Source organism: Saccoglossus kowalevskii, chromosome 17 (assembly GCF_978046115.1).
Source record: "Saccoglossus kowalevskii chromosome 17, keSacKowa6.1, whole genome shotgun sequence".
NCBI lineage: Eukaryota > Metazoa > Hemichordata > Enteropneusta > Harrimaniidae > Saccoglossus > Saccoglossus kowalevskii.
In genome coordinates, this window is record NC_140657.1 from 4,237,679 (window position 1) to 4,262,389 (window position 24,711).

The following is a 24,711-nucleotide window of genomic DNA, read 5'->3' on the forward strand; positions in this document are numbered from 1 at the left end:
TGCGTTAACATCTTACAACCCACTACGTGCCGACAGCATCAACAGCTTGTTCTCGAAATTTAGAAGGAATTTTAAAACATTCCATTAAATAAAAAAACTTACAAAAATGCCACGATTTTCAACTATAAATGATTGACATCACAGTAAGGAAAAAGGCAGGAACGTTGCCTTATATCATTTCCATGTGTGTGATGAAAAAAAAAAGTAAATGCAACAGCTCGTGTATTCAGGGAGTCTCCCATGTAAGTACTAACCACGCCCGATCGTGCTTTACTTAAAACATATGTCAGTCACCCAACCACTCAGCTGCAAGACTTATTTGAAATTAAACCGAATTGGCGACTATTTCATGTTTTTGGATGTCTTAAAATCTTTATTGCTTGCACAAATACCTTTTAGGATTGACCTATGACCTCTACATACTTGGAGTAACACTACGGTAATTTAACATCAATGTACGAAATATTTATTCACATTTTCGAACTTTTAACTATGGGACATGTTATTATGATATCACAAGTAACAATCCCTAATGAAACTACCAACTTTGCAATTGCTTTTCACAACATTGTAACCAGTTTGTTGTCGATTTTCCGCTTGACTGTTGTGATAATCTGCTTATATATGAGGCATTCACGCAACATTTACTTAATATTTTCGAAATTTAACTGCGGGGTTGTCATGATAATGACTTAGGTTAAATATACAAGCAACTCCGCCAACATTTCCTTCGTTTTTTACAACTTTGCACGCTGTTTTCTGCAATTTTACAGTCAGCTCATGTGAACATTTATTGACTGCTTTCAACTGGCTTTTATTAAATTTGTCGACGTTACACTGCGCGTTTCTATATGCCAACAACTTGGGACATATATACAAATACATCTATAGAATTTTCAATGACTTTGCACAACTTTGCACTCACTTTGAACAACTTTGCGCTATGCGTTAACATCTTACAACCCACTACGTGCCGACAGCATCAACAGCTTGTTCTCGAAATTTAGAAGGAATTTTAAAACATTCCATTAAATAAAAAAACTTACAAAAATGCCACAATTTTCAACTATAAATGATTGACATCACAGTAAGGAAAAAGGCAGGAACGTTGCCTTATATCATTTCCATGTGTGTGATGAAAAAAAAAGTAAATGCAACAGCTCGTGTATTCAGGGAGTCTCCCATGTAAGTACTAACCACGCCCGATCGTGCTTTACTTAAAACATATGTCAGTCACCCAACCACTCAGCTGCAAGACTTATTTGAAATTAAACCGAATTGGCGACTATTTCATGTTTTTGGATGTCTTAAAATCGATATTGCTTGCACAAATACCTTTTAGGATTGACCTATGACCTCTACATACTTGGAGTAACACTACGGTAATTTAACATCAATGTACGAAATATTTATTCACATTTTCGAACTTTTAACTATGGGACATGTTATTATGATATCACAAGTAACAATCCCTAATGAAACTACCAACTTTGCAATCGCTTTTCACAACATTGTAACCAGTTTGTTGTCGATTTTCCGCTTGACTGTTGTGATAATCTGCTTATATATGAGGCATTCACGCAACATTTACTTAATATTTTCGAAATTTAACTGCAGGGTTGTCATGATAATGACTTAGGTTAAATATACAAGCAACTCCGCCAACATTTCCTTCGTTTTTTACAACTTTGCACGCTGTTTTCTGCAATTTTACAGTCAGCTCATGTGAACATTTATTGACTGCTTGCAACTGGCTTTTATTAAATGTGTCGACTTTACTCTGCGCGTTTCTATATGCCAACAACTTGGGACATATATACAAATACATCTATAGACTTTTCAATGACTTTGCACAACTTTGCACTCACTTTGAACAACTTTGCGCTGTGCGTTAACATCTTACAACCCACTACGAGCCGACAGCATCAACAGCTTGTTCTCGAAATTTGGAAGGAATTTTAAAACATTCCATTAAATAAAAAAACTTACAAAAATGCCACGATATTCAACTATAAATGATTGACATCACAGTAAGGAAAAAGTCAGGAACGTTGCCTTATATCATTTCCATGTGTGTGATGAAAAAAAAAGTAAATGCAACAGCTCGTGTATTCAGGGAGTCTCCCATGCAAGTACTAACCACGCCCGGTCGTGCTTTACTTAAAACATATGTCAGTCACCCAACAACTCAGCTGCAAGACTTATTTGAAATTAAACCGGATTGGCGACTATTTCATGTTTTTGGATGTCTGAAAATCTATATTGCTTGCACACATACATTCTAGGATTGACCTATGACCTCTACATACTTGGAGTAACACTACGGTAATTTAACATCAATGTACGAAATATTTATTCACATTTTCGAACTTTTAACTATGGGACATGTTATTATGATATCACAGGTAACAATCCCTAATGAAACTACCAACTTTGCAAACGCTTTTCACAATTTTGTAACCAGTTTGTTGTCGATTTTCCGCTTGACTGTTGTGATAATCTGATTATATATGAGGCATTCACGCAACATTTACTTAATATTTTCGAAATTTAACTGCGGGGTTGTCATGATAGTGACTTAGGTTAAATATACAAGCAACTCCGCCAACATTTCCTTCGTTTTTTACAACTTTGCACGCTGTTTTCTGTCATTTTACAGTCAGCTCATGTGAACATTTCTTGACTGCTTTCAACTGGCTTTTATTAAATTTGTCGAAGTTACACCGCGTGTTTCAATATGCCAACAACTTGGGACATATATACAAATACATCTATAGACTTGTCAATGACTTTGCACAAATTTGCACAACTTTGCGCTGTGCGTTAACATCTTACAACCCACTACGTGCCGACAGCATCAACAGCTTGTTCTCGAAATTTAGAAGGAATATTAAAACATTCCATTAAATAAAACAACTTACAAAAATGCCACGATTTTCAACTATAAATGATTGACATCACATTAAGGAAAAAGACAGGAACGTTGCCTTATATCATTTCCATGTGTGTGATGAAAAAAAAAGTAAATGCAACAGCTCGTGTATTCAGGGAGTCTCCCATGTAAGTACTAACCACGCCCGATCGTGCTTCACTTAAAACATTTGTCAGTCACCCAACCACTCAGCTGCATACTTATTTGAAATTAAACCGAATTGGCAACTATTTCATGATTTTGGATGTCTTAAAATCGATATTGCTTGCACAAATACCTTCTAGGATTGACCTATGACCTATACATACTTGGAGTAACACTACGGTAATTTAACATCAATGTATGAAATATTTATTCACCTTTTCGAACTTTTAACTATGGGGCATGTTATTATGATATCACAGGTAACAATCCCGAATGAAACTACCAACTTTGCAAACGCTTTTCAAAACTTTGTAACCAGTTTGTTGTCGATTTTCCGCTTGACTGTTGTGATACAACATAACTTGGGACATATATACAAATACATCTATAGACTTTTCAATGATTTTGCACAACTTTGCACTCACTTTGAACAACTTTGCGCTGTGCGTTAACATCTTACAACCCACTACGTGCCGACAGCATCAACAGCTTGTTCTCGAAATTTGGAAGGAATTTTAAAACATTCTAATAAATAAAAAAACTTACAAAAATGCCACGATTTTCAACTATAAATGATTGACATCACAGTAAGGAAAAAAGCAGGAACGTTGCCTTATATCATTTCCATGTGTGTGATAAAAAAAAAGTAAATACAACTGCTCGTGTATTCAGGGAGTCTCCCATGCAAGTACTAACCACGCCCGATCGTGCTTTACTTAAAACATATGTCAGCCATCCAACCACTCAGCTGCAAGACTTATTTGAAATTAAACCGAATTGGCGACTATTTCATGTTTTTGGATGTCTTAAAATCGATATTGATTGCACAAATTCCTTCTAGGATTGACCTATGACCTATACATACTTGGAGTAACACTACGGTAATTTAACATCAATGTATGAAATATTTATTCACATTTTCGAACTTTTAACTATGGGGCATGTTATTATGATATCACAGGTAACAATCCCGAATGAAACTACCAACTTTGCAAACGCTTTTCACAACTTTGTAACCAATTTGTTGTCGATTTTCCGCTTGACTGTTGTGATAATCTGCTTATATATGAGGCATTCACGCAACATTTACTTAATATTTTCGAAATTTAACTGCAGGGTTGTCATGATAATGACTTAGGTTAAATATACAAGCAACTCCGCCAACATTTCCTTCGTTTTTTACAACTTTTCACGCTGTTTTCTGCAATTTTACAGTCAGCTCATGTGAACATTTATTGAAAGCTTTCAACTGGCTTTTATTAAATGTGTCGACTTTACACTGCGCGTTTCTATATGCCAACAACTTGGGACATATATACAAATACATCTATAGAATTTTCAATGACTTTGCACAACTTTGCACTCACTTTGAACAACTTTGCGCTGTGCGTTAACAATCTTACAACCCACTACGTGCCGACAGCATCAACAGCTTGTTCTCGAAATTTGGAAGGAATTTTAAAACATTCTAATAAATAAAAAAACTTACAAAAATGCCACAATTTTCAACTATAAATGATTGACATCACAGTAAGGAAAAAGGCAGGAACGTTGCCTTATATCATTTCCATGTGTGTGATGAAAAAAACAAAGTAAATTCAACAGCTCGTGTATTCAGGGAGTCTCCCATGCAAGTACTAACCACGCCCGATCGTTCTTTACTTAAAACATATGTCAGTCACCCAACCACTCAGCTGCAAGACTTATTTGAAATTAAACCGAATTGGCGACTATTTCATGTTTTTGGATGTCTTAAAATCGATATTGCTTGCACAAATACCTTCTAGGATTGACCTATGACCTATACATACTTGGAGTAACACCACGGTAATTTAACATCAATGTACGAAATATGTATTCACATTTTCGAACTTTAACTATGGGAAATGTTACTATGATATCACAGGTAACAATTCCATATGAAAGTACAAACTTTGCAATCGCTTTTCACAACTTTGTAACCAGTTTGTTGTCGATTTTTCGCTTGACTGTTGTAATAATCTGCTTATATATGAGGCATTCACGCAATATTTACTTAATATTTTCGAAATTTAACTGTAGGGTTGTCATGATAATGACTTAGGTTAAATATACAAGCAACTCCGCCAACATTTCCTCCGTTTTGTACATCTTTGCACGTTGTTTTCTGCAATTTTACAGTCAGCTCATGTGAACATTTATTGACTGCTTTCAACAGGCTTTTATTAAATCTGTCGACGTTACACTGCGCGTTTCTATATGCCAACAACTTGGGACATATATACAAATACATCTATAGACTTTTCAATGACTTTGCACAACTTTGCACTCACTTTGAACAACTTTGCGCTGTGAGTTATCATCTTACAACCCACTACGTGCCGACCGCATCAACAGCTTGTTCTCGAAATTTAGAAGGAATTTTAAAACATTCGATTATGTCACGGGGTAGGCTAGCATCCGACCACAAAGTGATAAGAGGCACGCCTTCACCTCGTGTTGTGGGTTCTTTGACACCCTACTGATTGAAATATCGAAAATAAGCCAGCTAATGCCTGGATTGTTCCCTGTACAACTTATGTAGTACCAGACCCACTCGCACACAATTAAATGCACAGTAATATCGTAAAGGATGGTTTAATTGTACAACCGGTTATGATACACAGAATTCGCTGATATGAATCAACGTAACAAAGATATAGGTCGCTGTACAATAGGAAAAATTAACACGCATGTCAGGGCAGGATAAAGCAGTGGCGTCCCATGAATAACCAGTTTACTCAACCCGAAACCGGGATGATTCACAATAGGCAATGCACCTTTTACGTATGGAACGACGCCGCTACTTAACTGCGCCGACGTGCGTGCGAAACGTTGAAGCAGGAAACGGGCTGTCACAAAATACAATTAAACTAATACTGTTACAATTTCAAATAAGAATACAATAATTTAACCACTAAATTAGCCAAATAGTTACCCAAAATACATTCAAAACACAGCCAATGGTCCCTAGCCTAATGTGCGTGTAATGAGCGTGATAATTACCGGCTTCTGTCGGGTTATAGTAGAAACGTTGCTACATGTAGATTCAGTTCGATACTCAGGCCTGGTTTCTCGTAGGATACCTTGTAGGATTCGTGTCGAACACAAAAGTTCCGTGGAACAGCACGTAGAAAAGGAGCCCAGTCTTCCACTGTATCTACACAACGTCCGTCGACTAAGCGAGTAGCTTGCACACCACATGGGGATGAACTAACTCTCCCCGTTCACTCGCAACACAAGGCTGGCTCCGGTTGCTGTCGCTGCCTCAGTTCTTAATGTTCTCTCCCGCGGCTGCGTCTACCTTGACCTTTTATAACGTCCCCCACCTGGAATCATTGTCATGGCAACTGAACATAGTTGGAATCTGCTTACACAATACACTGGTGCTATCATTCTTGGTAGTCACTTAACCGGTGTTTGTAATCAATAGCCGGCACACGTATGACACGCGTCTCTTTATGAATGGAGTTTTGGGGTGTGTAAGTGTTTCAAAGTCTACTAGCTCGGCTGTGAAATAATCCTACCTCTGGCTGTATTTTAATATACCTTTTCTCCAAACCCTAAATTTAACCCGGCATGTATACCATCACGAACCTTGTGACATACCCCCATACCAAGTCGTAATCATAGACCATGATTATGCCAACACCCACAAGTTTTATTCTAAAGCAATTGATATTTAATTTAACCCAACATACCTTTGTCTGAACTCCTACTAAGGTAATCCGCCCCTATATTGTGACTACCTTTAATTGCTATAATTCGATATGAAAATGATTGCATATACAACGCCCATCTCATAATCCTGCTATTAGTAAATTTTGCACTTTTCATATATATCAGTGGTTTGTGATCGGTTTCAATCCAGAAACTAGCAGTATGAAGGTACTGTTGAAATTTTCGCAGGCCCCATATTAACGCAAGACATTCCTTCTCTATTACCGCATAATTTACCTCTGCTTTAGTTAGTTTTCGGCTTGCAAATGCCACGGGAAAGGCTACTTCATCGTAATATTGAAGCAGAACCGCCCCTAGCCCCACTTCAGCAGCATCAGTTCTCAGAACAAATGTACGATTAAAGTCTGGCAATTTAAGGATTGGGGGATTGCTAAGAGCATGTTTTAGTTGTTCAAAGGCGAGCTGATGAACCATCTCCCAAATTACTTTTTTCGGCAGACCTTTTCGGGTTAGATCGTACAAAGGAGCAGCGATAGCTGTGAAATTGGGTACAAATTTGCGATAATATCCCGCATATGCTAGCAGGGCCCTTACTTGGGTAACTGTTTCTGGTCTTCGCGCATTTTGCATGGCATTGATTTTACTGGGCATGGTCCGCAACTCACCATGCCCTACGACGTGGCCGACAAATTCAAGTTGGGAAAAACCAATATAACATTTTGATGGTTTAACTGTTAAACCAGCCTCTTGAAGACGCTGTAGAACCTCAACAAGGGTGCACACATGATCTTCCCATAGTTTATTGTATATCAATATATCGTCTACCAGATTGACGACCTTTCCATGCATACCCCCGAGAATAACCCTCATCATTCTCGAGAACGTACTGGGACTATTGACCAAGCCAAAGGGCATAACCCTATACTGGAACAACCCAAGTGGAGTGAGAAAAGCAGTTTTAGGTTTTGACCCAGGGGTCAAGGGTATTTGCCAAAAACCCTTGGTCAAGTCAAGTTTTGTCAAGTATCGACCCTCAGCAAGATTGGAGAATAACTCCTCAGGGTTAGGCATTGGTTCGGCATCGAAGACGGTTATTTGATTAAGACGACGGAAGTCTGTACAAAAACGAATCTTTCCGTCTTTTTTCTTAATCAAGACAATAGGAGCAGCATAGGGTGAATCTGACCGTTCTATGATGCCCATCTTTAACATATCTTCCACTTCCTTAATGACCAACTTCTGGGTTGCGAAGGGGTTTGCATATGCCTTGCACTTGATTGGTTGATCTGTCGTCAACTTTATATCATGGCACCCAACCTTCGACTGTCCAGGCAAGTCTGTTAAAGTTTTTGTAAACTTTCTCAAAATTAATTTGATTTCCATTACCTGACTCTCCAAGAGATCTGGGCCTAAATGCACATCTTCAATTGTCTCCTCCCCTAAAAGGGGCACAAATTCTATTATGTCAGGAGACCGACATTCAGGACCATCCTCTCTGATCATCTGGTGGGGTTACAACCATGCCAGTAGATACGCATGTTAATAGCCCTGCAGTACCCACTTCTGAACGTGTGATAGAATCTTTCTCACAGTTGTCAAAACTCCTTTCCTCATACTTTTTTAACATGTTGATATGATACAACTTCAGTTTACCATTTTTGTCTATGCGATAGTCCACCTGCCCTACCCGCTCTTTAATTTTATATGGACCTTGCCATTGCATACGCAGTTTGTCTGCAGAGGTGGGTAGCAAAAGCAAAACCTGGTCACCAACTTCGAACTTCCGAGGTTTAGTTTTTTTGTCGAAATGCGATCTATACCTCTCACTTGACTTTGTTAGTTCCTGCTGTGCTATCTGACAAGTAGTTTCTAATCGATTTCTCAGATTAAGCACATACTCATAGGTATTGAGGACTTCAGGACTGGTAGCCTCCCCTGTCCACAATTCTCTAAGTATGGTCATAGGGCCTCTTACGGTCCTGCCATACAATAGTTCGAAGGGGGAAAAGCCTAAACTAGCCTGAGGAGCCTCGCGGTACGCAAACAACAAAGGTGCTATATACCGATCCCAATCTTTTGGGCGTTCACTACACATGCGCTTGAGCATGCCCTTTAAAGTGGCGTTAAAACGCTCTACAAGGCCATTGCATTGAGGGTGGTATGGAGTAGTGGTTAGCTGCTTGATTGACAACAGCCTACTGACCTCCCTCATCACATCACTCACAAACTGTGTACCCTGGTCTGTAAGTACTTGTTCTGGAAATCCTACTCTACAATATATAGTGAATAATGCCTCAGCTACAACTTCTGTTGAAATCCGTTTCAGAGGTGTAGCCTCTGGGTAACGAGTTGCGTAATCGACCACAGTTAAGATATATTGATGACCCTTTGTAGTGGCTGGTTTGATGGGCCCTACAAGATCCATCGCCACCCTTTTAAATGGTACATCTATTAATGGCATTGTACCAAGAGGGACCTTCCCTATTTTCCCTTTTGGGATGGTACGTTGACAAATGTCGCATGATCGACAATATCTTTTAATTTGTTCATGCATTGCTGGCCAATAAAACTGGGTAAAAATCTTATTGATAGTTTTCTGGGTACCCAAATGGCCTGCAAGAATTGAGTCATGCCCCAGCTTCATAACTTCCAGACGAAAAGCTGATGGCACCACCAGTTGTTTAAAAGTCCTCCCAAATTCTAATGACGGAGAGTGGAAATGACGATACAACAATCCTTTTTTAAAAAGGAAACGACAGATATTTGAAGTGCCTGTATTGATTTCCACTCCCTTCGTAGCCAATTCCCGGGCTCGCTTCAAAGTTGGATCACGTTTTTGTGCTGCTTTTAACTCTTCTGTCGTGACCAATGTATTATTTGGGCGTGTTAGGACCTTAAGAGGTGCCTTCAGTTTGTCCCCACCCCAAAACTGGGACCTTGTCACAACGCCCTGCACCGCATCAATCGAGTTACTCTTTTCTGGGGTTTGGGTAGAATATTCAGTTCTTATCTCCCCACAAGTTAGGATTTCCCCGCGATTAACACCATGATCAGTAAGGGCATGTGACCTTATTTCCATTTCGCTCTGGCTCTGACCATTGTCGGGGCTCTGGCTCCGACCGTTGTCGGGGCTCTGGCTCCGACCGTTGTCGGGGCTCTGGCTCCGACCGTTGTCGGGGCTCTGGCTCCGACCGTTGTCGGGGCTCTGGCTCCGACCGTTGTCGGGGCTCTGGCTCCGACCGTTGTCGGGGCTCTGGCTCCGACCGTTGTCGGGGCTCTGGCTCCGACCGTTGTCGGGGCTCTGGCTCCGACCGTTGTCGGGGCTCTGGCTCTGACATACCTGTTCTAATTCTAGAACCGTCAATTAGTATGCAAGTGCCCTCCTCGTCACTCATTTGCGATGGGTGCACCAAACTAGTTCGTACTGTTACCCCACTACAACCAGTGTCACGGAGAACACTCATCTTATGACCATTCACTGTGCCCACTGCAATAGGCATGGATGTAGTCTCAGCCACCTCACTGATACCAATCCCCATCATAGCAGGCACAGGCAGAACCTTATCTCCAATTTTAGTCATTTGCATCTGTTTGCCCTCGGTGATCAGCACCGAGGTACTTGCCCTATTAGCCACAGTAGATTTGTCAGATGAGGCATTAAGGACGCTACGAGTATTCATGCATGCCCCAACTGTCAATATGTTGCCTTTAGCATCACGTGTTGACCAGCATTTAGTCTTCATGTGCCCCAGCGTACCACACCGATGGCATACTGGTTTACATTTTGACTGTTGACCCCCTGTCGCTTCTAAGCCCTGTGCACGACTGGGTAACTGACTAGTATTTTTGGATTGTTTTTCTACACGAGGTGTTTTATGATTCATACCAGTGTAGTGTCGACTTTCATCACGACGATCAACACAGGTAGCCATCTCACCCACAGTATTGCACGCATGCTCTCTGACATGCATCACAACTTCATAACTGCAAGTGGACAGGTATTGCTCCTGTGCAATTAAATCTATTAATGCCTCCACTGTATTTTCAATGCCAGACAGTTCAACCCATCGTGCCAAATAATGTTTTAGCCTAACGACAAATTGGGTAGCCGTTTCAAACTTAGCAGGTCTAGATTGTCTAAATTTCTCCCTATACCCTTCCTCGGTAAGATTGTATGCTTTTAGCATAGCGCATTTCACACTCGCCCAATCCTTAGTCTGCTCAACATCCAATGCATTATATATAGCCAATGCCTTCCCCGACAACTGCCCACTAAATGCGACCCCCCATACATCTTGGCTCCATTGGCAATTATTAGCAAATATTTCAAAACGCCTTATATACACATCCATGTCATCTCCTTGCACAAAATCAGGAGGGGCTTTAATTTTAATTGAAAAGGGAGAGGTTTTGGATTCAGATGTAGATTGTCCCGTTTTGAACATTTCCATTTTTAGCCTTGTCAGTTCCAGTTCTTGTTCAACCAAACGCGCTTGGCTTTCTCTTTCAGCCAAACGTTCCTTGTGGTCCCTTTCTCTTTGAGCCAAACGTTCAGTTCGTTCTTGGTCTTGCATTTGTTTAAATGTAGAACGGACATATTTATCTAAATCTGCCCCCTGATAACCCAATTCCTCGCCCTGTTGTCTAATTTCGCCGACAGTACTAGGAGCAATGTCCCGAAATGAAGGCGATAATATTCTACCCCGTCCCTTTGGCGTTGTGATAACGTTTGTTGCCATAATGTACACTTATTATTAAATCGCTATTCACAATGTGCCCGTGTGAGACTGGTCGGGGAATCAATCGCATAAGCTGGCAGGTTTTATGTTAAAATGATTTTCCTCGCACCGATAATTATCTGCTTAACAATATTTGTTTTGTTTTTCATTAAGCAGATCCCACTTCTGACACCATTTGTCACGGGGTAGGCTAGCATCCGACCACAAAGTGATAAGAGGCACGCCTTCACCTCGTGTTGTGGGTTCTTTGACACCCTACTGATTGAAATATCGAAAATAAGCCAGCTAATGCCTGGATTGTTCCCTGTACAACTTATTGTAGTACCAGACCCACTCGCACACAATTAAATGCACAGTAATATCGTAAAGGATGGTTTAATTGTACAACCGGTTATGATACACAGAATTCGCTGATATGAATCAACGTAACAAAGATATAGGTCGCTGTACAATAGGAAAAATTAACACGCATGTCAGGGCAGGATAAAGCAGTGGCGTCCCATGAATAACCAGTTTACTCAACCCGAAACCGGGATGATTCACAATAGGCAATGCACCTTTTACGTAAGGAACGACGCCGCTACTTAACTGCGCCGACGTGCGTGCGAAACGTTGAAGCAGGAAACGGGCTGTCACAAAATACAATTAAACTAATACTGTTACAATTTCAAATAAGAATACAATAATTTAACCACTAAATTAGCCAAATAGTTACCCAAAATACATTCAAAACACAGCCAATGGTCCCTAGCCTAATGTGCGTGTAATGAGCATGATAATTACCGGCTTCTGTCGGGTTATAGTAGAGACGTTGCTACATGTAGATTCAGTTCGATACTCAGGCCTGGTTTCTCGTAGGATACCTTGTAGGATTCGTGTCGAACACAAAAGTTCCGTGGAACAGCACGTAGAAAAGGAGCCCAGTCTTCCACTGTATCTACACAACGTCCGTCGACTAAGCGAGTAGCTTGCACACCACATGGGGATGAACTAACTCTCCCCGTTCACTCGCAACACAAGGCTGGCTCCGGTTGCTGTCGCTGCCTCAGTTCTTAATGTTCTCTCCCGCGGCTGCGTCTACCTTGACCTTTTATAACGTCCCCCACCTGGAATCATTGTCATGGCAACTGAACATAGTTGGAATCTGCTTACACAATACACTGGTGCTATCATTCTTGGTAGTCACTTAACCGGTGTTTGTAATCAATAGCCGGCACACGTATGACACGCGTCTCTTTATGAATGGAGTTTTGGGGTGTGTAAGTGTTTCAAAGTCTACTAGCTCGGCTGTGAAATAATCCTACCTCTGGCTGTATTTTAATATACCTTTTCTCCAAACCCTAAATTTAACCCGGCATGTATACCATCACGAACCTTGTGACACATTAAATAAAAAAACTTACAAAAATGCCACCATTTTTCTACTATAAATGATTGACATCACAGTAAGGAAAAAGGCAGGAACGTTGCCTTATATCATTTCCATGTGTGTGATGAAACAAAAAAAAGTAAATACAGCAGCTCGTGTATGCAGGGAGTCTCACATGCAAGTACTAACCGCGCCCGATCGTGCATTACTTAAAACATATGTCAGTCACCCAACCACTCAGCTGCAAGGCTTATTTGAAATTAAACCGAATTGGCGACTATTTCATGTTTTTGGATGTCTTAAAATCGATATTGCTTGCACAAATACCTTCTAGGATTGACCTATGACCTCTACATTCTTGGAGTAACACTACGGTAATTTAACATCAATGTACGAAATATTTATTCACATTTACGAACTTTAACCATGGGAAATGTTACTATGATTTCACAGGTAACAATCCCGAATGAAACTACCAACTTTGCAATCGCTTTTCACAACTTTGTAACCAGTTTGTTGTCGATTTTTCGCTTGACTGTTGTAATAATCTGCTTATATATGAGGCATTCACGCAATATTTACTTAATATTTTCGAAATTTAACTGCGGGGTTGTCATGATAATGACTTAGGTTAAATATACAAGCAACTCCGCCAAAATTTCCTTCGTTTTTTACAACTTTGCACGCTGTTTTCTGCAATTTTACAGTCAGCTCATGTGAACATTTATTGACTGCTTTCAACTGGCTTTTATTAAATTTGTCGACGTTACACTGCGCGTTTCTATATGCCACCAACTTGGGACATATATACAAATACATCTACAGACTTTTCAATGACTTTGCACAACTTTGCACTCACTTTGAACAACTTTGCGCTGTGCGTTAACATCTTACAACCCACTACGTGCCGACAGCATCAACAGCTTTTTCTCGAAACTTGGAAGGAATTTTAAAACATTCCATTAAATAAAAAAACTTACAAAAATGCCACGATTTTCAACTATAAATGATTGACATCACAGTAAGGAAAAAGGCAGGAACGTTGCCTTATATCATTTCCATGTGTGTGATGAAACAAAAAAAGTAAATACAGCATCTCGTGTATGCAGGGAGTCTTCCATGCAAGTACTAACCACGCCCGATCGTGCTTTACTTTAAACATATGTCAATCACCCAACCACTCAGCTTCAAGACTTATTTTAAATTAAACCGAATTGGCGACTATTTCATGATTTTGGATGTCTTAAAATCGATATTGATTGCACAAATTCCTTCTAGGATTGACCTATGACCTATACATACTTGGAGTAACACTACGGTAATTTAACATCAATGTATGAAATATTTATTCACATTTTCGAACTTTTAACTATGGGGCATGTTATTATGATATCACAGGTAACAATCCCGAATGAAACTACCAACTTTGCAAACGCTTTTCACAACTTTGTAACCAATTTGTTGTCGATTTTCCGCTTGACTGTTGTGATAATCTGCTTATATACGAGGCATTCACGCAACATTTACTTAATATTTTCGAAATTTAACTGCAGGGTTGTCATGATAATGACTTAGGTTAAATATACAAGCAACTCCGCCAACATTTCCTTCGTTTTTTACAACTTTTCACGCTGTTTTCTGCAATTTTACAGTCAGCTCATGTGAACATTTATTGAAAGCTTTCAACTGGCTTTTATTAAATGTGTCGACTTTACACTGCGCGTTTCTATATGCCAACAACTTGGGACATATATACAAATACATCTATAGAATTTTCAATGACTTTGCACAACTTTGCACTCACTTTGAACAACTTTGCGCTGTGCGTTAACAATCTTACAACCCACTACGTGCCGACAGCATCAACAGCTTGTTCTCGAAATTTGGAAGGAATTTTAAAACATTCTAATAAATAAAAAAACTTACAAAAATGCCACAATTTTCAACTATAAATGATTGACATCACAGTAAGGAAAAAGGCAGGAACGTTGCCTTATATCATTTCCATGTGTGTGATGAAAAAAACAAAGTAAATTCAACAGCTCGTGTATTCAGGGAGTCTCCCATGCAAGTACTAACCACGCCCGATCGTGCTTTACTTAAAACATATGTCAGTCACCCAACCACTCAGCTGCAAGACTTATTTGAAATTAAACCGAATTGGCGACTATTTCATGTTTTTGGATGTCTTAAAATCGATATTGCTTGCACAAATACCTTCTAGGATTGACCTATGACCTATACATACTTGGAGTAACACTACGGTAATTTAACATCAATGTACGAAATATTTATTCACATTTTCGAACTTTTAACTATGGGGCATGTTATTATGATAACACATGTAACAATCCCGAATGAAACAACCAACTTTGCAAACGCGTTTCACAACTTTGTAACCAATTTGTTGTCGATTTTTCGCTTGACTGTTGTAATAATCTGCTTATATATTTTGCATTTACGCAATATTTACTTACTATTTTCGATATTTAACTGCGGGGTTGTCATGATAATGACTTAGGTTAAATATACAAGCAACTCCGCCAACATTTCCTTCGTTTTTTACAACTTTTCACGCTGTTTTCTGCAATTTTACAGTCAGCTCATGTGAACATTTATTGAAAGCTTTCAACTGGCTTTTATTAAATGTGTCGACTTTACACTGCGCGTTTCTATATGCCAACAACTTGGGACATATATACAAATACATCTATAGAATTTTCAATGACTTTGCACAACTTTGCACTCACTTTGAACAACTTTGCGCTGTGCGTTAACAATCTTACAACCCACTACGTGCCGACAGCATCAACAGCTTGTTCTCGAAATTTGGAAGGAATTTTAAAACATTCTAATAAATAAAAAAACTTACAAAAATGCCACAATTTTCAACTATAAATGATTGACATCACAGTAAGGAAAAAGGCAGGAACGTTGCCTTATATCATTTCCATGTGTGTGATGAAAAAAACAAAGTAAATTCAACAGCTCGTGTATTCAGGGAGTCTCCCATGCAAGTACTAACCACGCCCGATCGTGCTTTACTTAAAACATATGTCAGTCACCCAACCACTCAGCTGCAAGACTTATTTGAAATTAAACCGAATTGGCGACTATTTCATGTTTTTGGATGTCTTAAAATCGATATTGCTTGCACAAATACCTTCTAGGATTGACCTATGACCTATACATACTTGGAGTAACACTACGGTAATTTAACATCAATGTACGAAATATTTATTCACATTTTCGAACTTTTAACTATGGGGCATGTTATTATGATAACACATGTAACAATCCCGAATGAAACAACCAACTTTGCAAACGCGTTTCACAACTTTGTAACCAATTTGTTGTCGATTTTTCGCTTGACTGTTGTAATAATCTGCTTATATATTTTGCATTTACGCAATATTTACTTACTATTTTCGATATTTAACTGCGGGGTTGTCATGATAATGACTTAGGTTAAATATACAAGCAACTCCGCCAACATTTCCTTCGTTTTTTACAACTTTGCACGCTGTTTTCTTCAATTTTACAGTCAGCTCATGTGAACATTTATTGAAAGCTTTCAACTGGCTTTTATTAAATGTGTCGACTTTACACTGCGCGTTTCTATATGCCAACAACTTGGGACATATATACAAATACATCTATAGACTTTTCAATGACTTTGCACAACTTTGCACTCACTTTGAACAACTTTGCGCTGTGCGTTAACATCTTACAACCCACTACGTGCCGACAGCATCAACAGCTTGTTCTCGAAATTTGGAAGGAATTTTAAAACATTCTAATAAATAAAAAAACTTACAAAAATGCCACAATTTTCAACTATAAATGATTGACATCACAGTAAGGAAAAAGGCAGGAACGTTGCCTTATATCATTTCCATGTGTGTGATGAAAAAAACAAAATAAATTCAACAGCTCGTGTATTCAGGGAGTCTCCCATGCAAGTACTAACCACGCCCGATCGTTCTTTACTTAAAACATATGTCAGTCACCCAACCACTCAGCTGCAAGACTTATTTGAAATTAAACCGAATTGGCGACTATTTCATGTTTTTGGATGTCTTAAAATCGATATTGCTTGCACAAATACCTTCTAGGATTGACCTATGACCTATACATACTTGGAGTAACACCACGGTAATTTAACATCAATGTACGAAATATGTATTCACATTTTCGAACTTTAACTATGGGAAATGTTACTATGATATCACAGGTAACAATTCCATATGAAAGTACAAACTTTGCAATCGCTTTTCACAACTTTGTAACCAGTTTGTTGTCGATTTTTCGCTTGACTGTTGTAATAATCTGCTTATATATGAGGCATTCACGCAATATTTACTTAATATTTTCGAAATTTAACTGTAGGGTTGTCATGATAATGACTTAGGTTAAATATACAAGCAACTCCGCCAACATTTCCTCCGTTTTGTACATCTTTGCACGTTGTTTTCTGCAATTTTACAGTCAGCTCATGTGAACATTTATTGACTGCTTTCAACAGGCTTTTATTAAATCTGTCGACGTTACACTGCGCGTTTCTATATGCCAACAACTTGGGACATATATACAAATACATCTATAGACTTTTCAATGACTTTGCACAACTTTGCACTCACTTTGAACAACTTTGCGCTGTGAGTTATCATCTTACAACCCACTACGTGCCGACCGCATCAACAGCTTGTTCTCGAAATTTAGAAGGAATTTTAAAACATTCGATTATGTCACGGGGTAGGCTAGCATCCGACCACAAAGTGATAAGAGGCACGCCTTCACCTCGTGTTGTGGGTTCTTTGACACCCTACTGATTGAAATATCGAAAATAAGCCAGCTAATGCCTGGATTGTTCCCTGTACAACTTATGTAGTACCAGACCCACTCGCACACAATTAAATGCACAGTAATATCGTAAAGGATGGTTTAATTGTACAACCGGTTATGATACACAGAATTCGCTGATATGAATCAACGTAACAAAGATATAGGTCGCTGTACAATAGGAAAAATTAACACGCATGTCAGGGCAGGATAAAGCAGTGGCGTCCCATGAATAACCAGTTTACTCAACCCGAAACCGGGATGATTCACAATAGGCAATGCACCTTTTACGTATGGAACGACGCCGCTACTTAACTGCGCCGACGTGCGTGCGAAACGTTGAAGCAGGAAACGGGCTGTCACAAAATACAATTAAACTAATACTGTTACAATTTCAAATAAGAATACAATAATTTAACCACTAAATTAGCCAAATAGTTACCCAAAATACATTCAAAACACAGCCAATGGTCCCTAGCCTAATGTGCGTGTAATGAGCGTGATAATTACCGGCTTCTGTCGGGTTATAGTAGAAACGTTGCTACATGTAGATTCAGTTCGATACTCAGGCCTGGTTTCTCGTAGGATACCTTGTAGGATTCGTGTCGAACACAAAAGTTCCGTGGAACAGCACGTAGAAAAGGAGCCCAGTCTTCCACTGTATCTACACAACGTCCGTCGACTAAGCGAGTAGCTTGCACACCACATGGGGATGAACTAACTCTCCCCGTTCACTCGCAACACAAGGCTGGCTCCGGTTGCTGTCGCTGCCTCAGTTCTTAATGTTCTCTCCCGCGGCTGCGTCTACCTTGACCTTTTATAACGTCCCCCACCTGGAATCATTGTCATGGCAACTGAACATAGTTGGAATCTGCTTACACAATACACTGGTGCTATCATTCTTGGTAGTCACTTAACCGGTGTTTGTAATCAATAGCCGGCACACGTATGACACGCGTCTCTTTATGAATGGAGTTTTGGGGTGTGTAAGTGTTTCAAAGTCTACTAGCTCGGCTGTGAAATAATCCTACCTCTGGCTGTATTTTAATATACCTTTTCTCCAAACCCTAAATTTAACCCGGCATGTATACCATCACGAACCTTGTGACATACCCCATACCAAGTCGTAATCATAGACCATGATTATGCCAACACCCACAAGTTTTATTCTAAAGCAATTGATATTTAATTTAACCCAACATACCTTTGTCTGAACTCCTACTAAGGTAATCCGCCCCTATATTGTGACTACCTTTAATTGCTATAATTCGATATGAAAATGATTGCATATACAACGCCCATCTCATAATCCTGCTATTAGTAAATTTTGCACTTTTCATATATATCAGTGGTTTGTGATCGGTTTCAATCCAGAAACTAGCAGTATGAAGGTACTGTTGAAATTTTCGCAGGCCCCATATTAACGCAAGACATTCCTTCTCTATTACCGCATAATTTACCTCTGCTTTAGTTAGTTTTCGGCTTGCAAATGCCACGGGAAAGGCTACTTCATCGTAATATTGAAGCAGAACCGCCCCTAGCCCCACTTCAGCAGCATCAGTTCTCAGAACAAATGTACGATTAAAGTCTGGCAATTTAAGGATTGGGGGATTGCTAAGAGCATGTTTTAGTTGTTCAAAGGCGAGCTGATGAACCATCTCCCAAATTACTTTTTTCGGCAGACCTTTTCGGGTTAGATCGTACAAAGGAGCAGCGATAGCTGTGAAATTGGGTACAAATTTGCGATAATATCCCGCATATGCTAGCAGGGCCCTTACTTGGGTAACTGTTTCTGGTCTTCGCGCATTTTGCATGGCATTGATTTTACTGGGCATGGTCCGCAACTCACCATGCCCTACGACGTGGCCGACAAATTCAAGTTGGGAAAAACCAATATAACATTTTGATGGTTTAACTGTTAAACCAGCCTCTTGAAGACGCTGTAGAACCTCAACAAGGGTGCACACATGATCTTCCCATAGTTTATTGTATATCAATATATCGTCTACCAGATTGACGACCTTTCCATGCATACCCCCGAGAATAACCCTCATCATTCTCGAGAACGTACTGGGACTATTGACCAAGCCAAAGGGCATAACCCTATACTGGAACAACCCAAGTGGAGTGAGAAAAGCAGTTTTAGGTTTTGACCCAGGGGTCAAGGGTATTTGCCAAAAACCCTTGGTCAAGTCAAGTTTTGTCAAGTATCGACCCTCAGCAAGATTGGAGAATAACTCCTCAGGGTTAGGCATTGGTTCGGCATCGAAGACGGTTATTTGATTAAGACGACGGAAGTCTGTACAAAAACGAATCTTTCCGTCTTTTTTCTTAATCAAGACAATAGGAGCAGCATAGGGTGAATCTGACCGTTCTATGATGCCCATCTTTAACATATCTTCCACTTCCTTAATGACCAACTTCTGGGTTGCGAAGGGGTTTGCATATGCCTTGCACTTGATTGGTTGATCTGTCGTCAACTTTATATCATGGCACCCAACCTTCGACTGTCCAGGCAAGTCTGTTAAAGTTTTTGTAAACTTTCTCAAAATTAATTTGATTTCCATTACCTGACTCTCCAAGAGATCTGGGCCTAAATGCACATCTTCAATTGTCTCCTCCCCTAAAAGGGGCACAAATTCTATTATGTCAGGAGACCGACATTCAGGACCATCCTCTCTGATCATCTGGTGGGGTTACAACCATGCCAGTAGATACGCATGTTAATAGCCCTGCAGTACCCACTTCTGAACGTGTGATAGAATCTTTCTCACAGTTGTCAAAACTCCTTTCCTCATACTTTTTTAACATGTTGATATGATACAACTTCAGTTTACCATTTTTGTCTATGCGATAGTCCACCTGCCCTACCCGCTCTTTAATTTTATATGGACCTTGCCATTGCATACGCAGTTTGTCTGCAGAGGTGGGTAGCAAAAGCAAAACCTGGTCACCAACTTCGAACTTCCGAGGTTTAGTTTTTTTGTCGAAATGCGATCTATACCTCTCACTTGACTTTGTTAGTTCCTGCTGTGCTATCTGACAAGTAGTTTCTAATCGATTTCTCAGATTAAGCACATACTCATAGGTATTGAGGACTTCAGGACTGGTAGCCTCCCCTGTCCACAATTCTCTAAGTATGGTCATAGGGCCTCTTACGGTCCTGCCATACAATAGTTCGAAGGGGGAAAAGCCTAAACTAGCCTGAGGAGCCTCGCGGTACGCAAACAACAAAGGTGCTATATACCGATCCCAATCTTTTGGGCGTTCACTACACATGCGCTTGAGCATGCCCTTTAAAGTGGCGTTAAAACGCTCTACAAGGCCATTGCATTGAGGGTGGTATGGAGTAGTGGTTAGCTGCTTGATTGACAACAGCCTACTGACCTCCCTCATCACATCACTCACAAACTGTGTACCCTGGTCTGTAAGTACTTGTTCTGGAAATCCTACTCTACAATATATAGTGAATAATGCCTCAGCTACAACTTCTGTTGAAATCCGTTTCAGAGGTGTAGCCTCTGGGTAACGAGTTGCGTAATCGACCACAGTTAAGATATATTGATGACCCTTTGTAGTGGCTGGTTTGATGGGCCCTACAAGATCCATCGCCACCCTTTTAAATGGTACATCTATTAATGGCATTGTACCAAGAGGGACCTTCCCTATTTTCCCTTTTGGGATGGTACGTTGACAAATGTCGCATGATCGACAATATCTTTTAATTTGTTCATGCATTGCTGGCCAATAAAACTGGGTAAAAATCTTATTGATAGTTTTCTGGGTACCCAAATGGCCTGCAAGAATTGAGTCATGCCCCAGCTTCATAACTTCCAGACGAAAAGCTGATGGCACCACCAGTTGTTTAAAAGTCCTCCCAAATTCTAATGACGGAGAGTGGAAATGACGATACAACAATCCTTTTTTAAAAAGGAAACGACAGATATTTGAAGTGCCTGTATTGATTTCCACTCCCTTCGTAGCCAATTCCCGGGCTCGCTTCAAAGTTGGATCACGTTTTTGTGCTGCTTTTAACTCTTCTGTCGTGACCAATGTATTATTTGGGCGTGTTAGGACCTTAAGAGGTGCCTTCAGTTTGTCCCCACCCCAAAACTGGGACCTTGTCACAACGCCCTGCACCGCATCAATCGAGTTACTCTTTTCTGGGGTTTGGGTAGAATATTCAGTTCTTATCTCCCCACAAGTTAGGATTTCCCCGCGATTAACACCATGATCAGTAAGGGCATGTGACCTTATTTCCATTTCGCTCTGGCTCTGACCATTGTCGGGGCTCTGGCTCCGACCGTTGTCGGGGCTCTGGCTCCGACCGTTGTCGGGGCTCTGGCTCCGACCGTTGTCGGGGCTCTGGCTCCGACCGTTGTCGGGGCTCTGGCTCCGACCGTTGTCGGGGCTCTGGCTCCGACCGTTGTCGGGGCTCTGGCTCCGACCGTTGTCGGGGCTCTGGCTCCGACCGTTGTCGGGGCTCTGGCTCCGACCGTTGTCGGGGCTCTGGCTCCGACCGTTGTCGGGGCTCTGGCTCCGACCGTTGTCGGGGCTCTGGCTCCGACCGTTGTCGGGGCTCTGGCTCTGACATACCTGTTCTAATTCTAGAACCGTCAATTAGTATGCAAGTGCCCTCCTCGTCACTCATTTGCGATGGGTGCACCAAACTAGTTCGTACTGTTACCCCACTACAACCAGTGTCACGGAGAACACTCATCTTATGACCATTCACTGTGCCCACTGCAATAGGCATGGATGTAGTCTCAGCCACCTCACTGATACCAATCCCCATCATAGCAGGCACAGGCAGAACCTTATCTCCAATTTTAGTCATTTGCATCTGTTTGCCCTCGGTGATCAGCACCGAGGTACTTGCCCTATTAGCCACAGTAGATTTGTCAGATGAGGCATTAAGGACGCTACGAGTATTCATGCATGCCCCAACTGTCAATATGTTGCCTTTAGCATCACGTGTTGACCAGCATTTAGTCTTCATGTGCCCCAGCTTACCACACCGATGGCATACTGGTTTACATTTTGACTGTTGACCCCCTGTCGCTTCTAAGCCCTGTGCACGACTGGGTAACTGACTAGTATTTTTGGATTGTTTTTCTACACGAGGTGTTTTATGATTCATACCAGTGTAGTGTCGACTTTCATCACGACGATCAACACAGGTAGCCATCTCACCCACAGTATTGCACGCATGCTCTCTGACATGCATCACAACTTCATAACTGCAAGTGGACAGGTATTGCTCCTGTGCAATTAAATCTATTAATGCCTCCACTGTATTTTCAATGCCAGACAGTTCAACCCATCGTGCCAAATAATGTTTTAGCCTAACGACAAATTGGGTAGCCGTTTCAAACTTAGCAGGTCTAGATTGTCTAAATTTCTCCCTATACCCTTCCTCGGTAAGATTGTATGCTTTTAGCATAGCGCATTTCACACTCGCCCAATCCTTAGTCTGCTCAACATCCAATGCATTATATATAGCCAATGCCTTCCCCGACAACTGCCCACTAAATGCGACCCCCCATACATCTTGGCTCCATTGGCAATTATTAGCAAATATTTCAAAACGCCTTATATACACATCCATGTCATCTCCTTGCACAAAATCAGGAGGGGCTTTAATTTTAATTGAAAAGGGAGAGGTTTTGGATTCAGATGTAGATTGTCCCGTTTTGAACATTTCCATTTTTAGCCTTGTCAGTTCCAGTTCTTGTTCAACCAAACGCGCTTGGCTTTCTCTTTCAGCCAAACGTTCCTTGTGGTCCCTTTCTCTTTGAGCCAAACGTTCAGTTCGTTCTTGGTCTTGCATTTGTTTAAATGTAGAACGGACATATTTATCTAAATCTGCCCCCTGATAACCCAATTCCTCGCCCTGTTGTCTAATTTCGCCGACAGTACTAGGAGCAATGTCCCGAAATGAAGGCGATAATATTCTACCCCGTCCCTTTGGCGTTGTGATAACGTTTGTTGCCATAATGTACACTTATTATTAAATCGCTATTCACAATGTGCCCGTGTGAGACTGGTCGGGGAATCAATCGCATAAGCTGGCAGGTTTTATGTTAAAATGATTTTCCTCGCACCGATAATTATCTGCTTAACAATATTTGTTTTGTTTTTCATTAAGCAGATCCCACTTCTGACACCATTTGTCACGGGGTAGGCTAGCATCCGACCACAAAGTGATAAGAGGCACGCCTTCACCTCGTGTTGTGGGTTCTTTGACACCCTACTGATTGAAATATCGAAAATAAGCCAGCTAATGCCTGGATTGTTCCCTGTACAACTTATTGTAGTACCAGACCCACTCGCACACAATTAAATGCACAGTAATATCGTAAAGGATGGTTTAATTGTACAACCGGTTATGATACACAGAATTCGCTGATATGAATCAACGTAACAAAGATATAGGTCGCTGTACAATAGGAAAAATTAACACGCATGTCAGGGCAGGATAAAGCAGTGGCGTCCCATGAATAACCAGTTTACTCAACCCGAAACCGGGATGATTCACAATAGGCAATGCACCTTTTACGTAAGGAACGACGCCGCTACTTAACTGCGCCGACGTGCGTGCGAAACGTTGAAGCAGGAAACGGGCTGTCACAAAATACAATTAAACTAATACTGTTACAATTTCAAATAAGAATACAATAATTTAACCACTAAATTAGCCAAATAGTTACCCAAAATACATTCAAAACACAGCCAATGGTCCCTAGCCTAATGTGCGTGTAATGAGCATGATAATTACCGGCTTCTGTCGGGTTATAGTGGAGACGTTGCTACATGTAGATTCAGTTCGATACTCAGGCCTGGTTTCTCGTAGGATACCTTGTAGGATTCGTGTCGAACACAAAAGTTCCGTGGAACAGCACGTAGAAAAGGAGCCCAGTCTTCCACTGTATCTACACAACGTCCGTCGACTAAGCGAGTAGCTTGCACACCACATGGGGATGAAC

At 40.6% G+C, this 24,711-nt stretch overlaps 2 protein-coding genes across 2 annotated transcripts; both read right to left on the reverse strand.

The window, feature by feature from the left end:
* Positions 1 to 8,255: 8,255 nt before the first annotated feature.
* On the reverse strand, positions 8,256 to 11,514 carry LOC146732329 (uncharacterized). The gene is made up of 2 exons (XM_085492379.1): positions 10,116 to 11,514; positions 8,256 to 9,754 (listed from the first exon to the last, which is right to left on the reverse strand). Exons 1-2 carry the CDS (start codon positions 11,512 to 11,514, stop codon positions 8,256 to 8,258), a joined length of 2,898 nt encoding a protein of 965 aa, XP_085348505.1.
* Positions 11,515 to 20,389: 8,875 nt separating this feature from the next.
* Positions 20,390 to 23,720, reverse strand: LOC100374860 (uncharacterized). Its single transcript, XM_085492380.1, has 3 exons — positions 22,413 to 23,720; positions 22,006 to 22,326; positions 20,390 to 21,859 (listed from the first exon to the last, which is right to left on the reverse strand). Exons 1-3 carry the CDS (start codon positions 23,718 to 23,720, stop codon positions 20,390 to 20,392), a joined length of 3,099 nt encoding a protein of 1,032 aa, XP_085348506.1.
* Positions 23,721 to 24,711: the final 991 nt, after the last annotated feature.

What these genes read in the sequence shown, in the direction of transcription:
- LOC146732329 (XM_085492379.1), bottom strand. Translation starts at nt 11,514, where the DNA reads ATGGCAACAAACGTTATCACAACGCCAAAGGGACGGGGTAGAATATTA. An exon ending in CGGTTCTAGAATTAGAACAG is followed by an intron (nt 9,755 to 10,115) that starts GTATGTCAGAGC and finishes CCCAAACCCCAG; the next exon opens with AAAAGAGTAACTCGATTGAT.
- LOC100374860 (XM_085492380.1), bottom strand. Translation starts at nt 23,720, where the DNA reads ATGGCAACAAACGTTATCACAACGCCAAAGGGACGGGGTAGAATATTA. An exon ending in GTGACACTGGTTGTAGTGGG is followed by an intron (nt 22,327 to 22,412) that starts GTAACAGTACGA and finishes TTCTAGAATTAG; the next exon opens with AACAGGTATGTCAGAGCCAG. An exon ending in GAGCCAGAGCCCCGACAATG is followed by an intron (nt 21,860 to 22,005) that starts GTCAGAGCCAGA and finishes GATGCGGTGCAG; the next exon opens with GGCGTTGTGACAAGGTCCCA.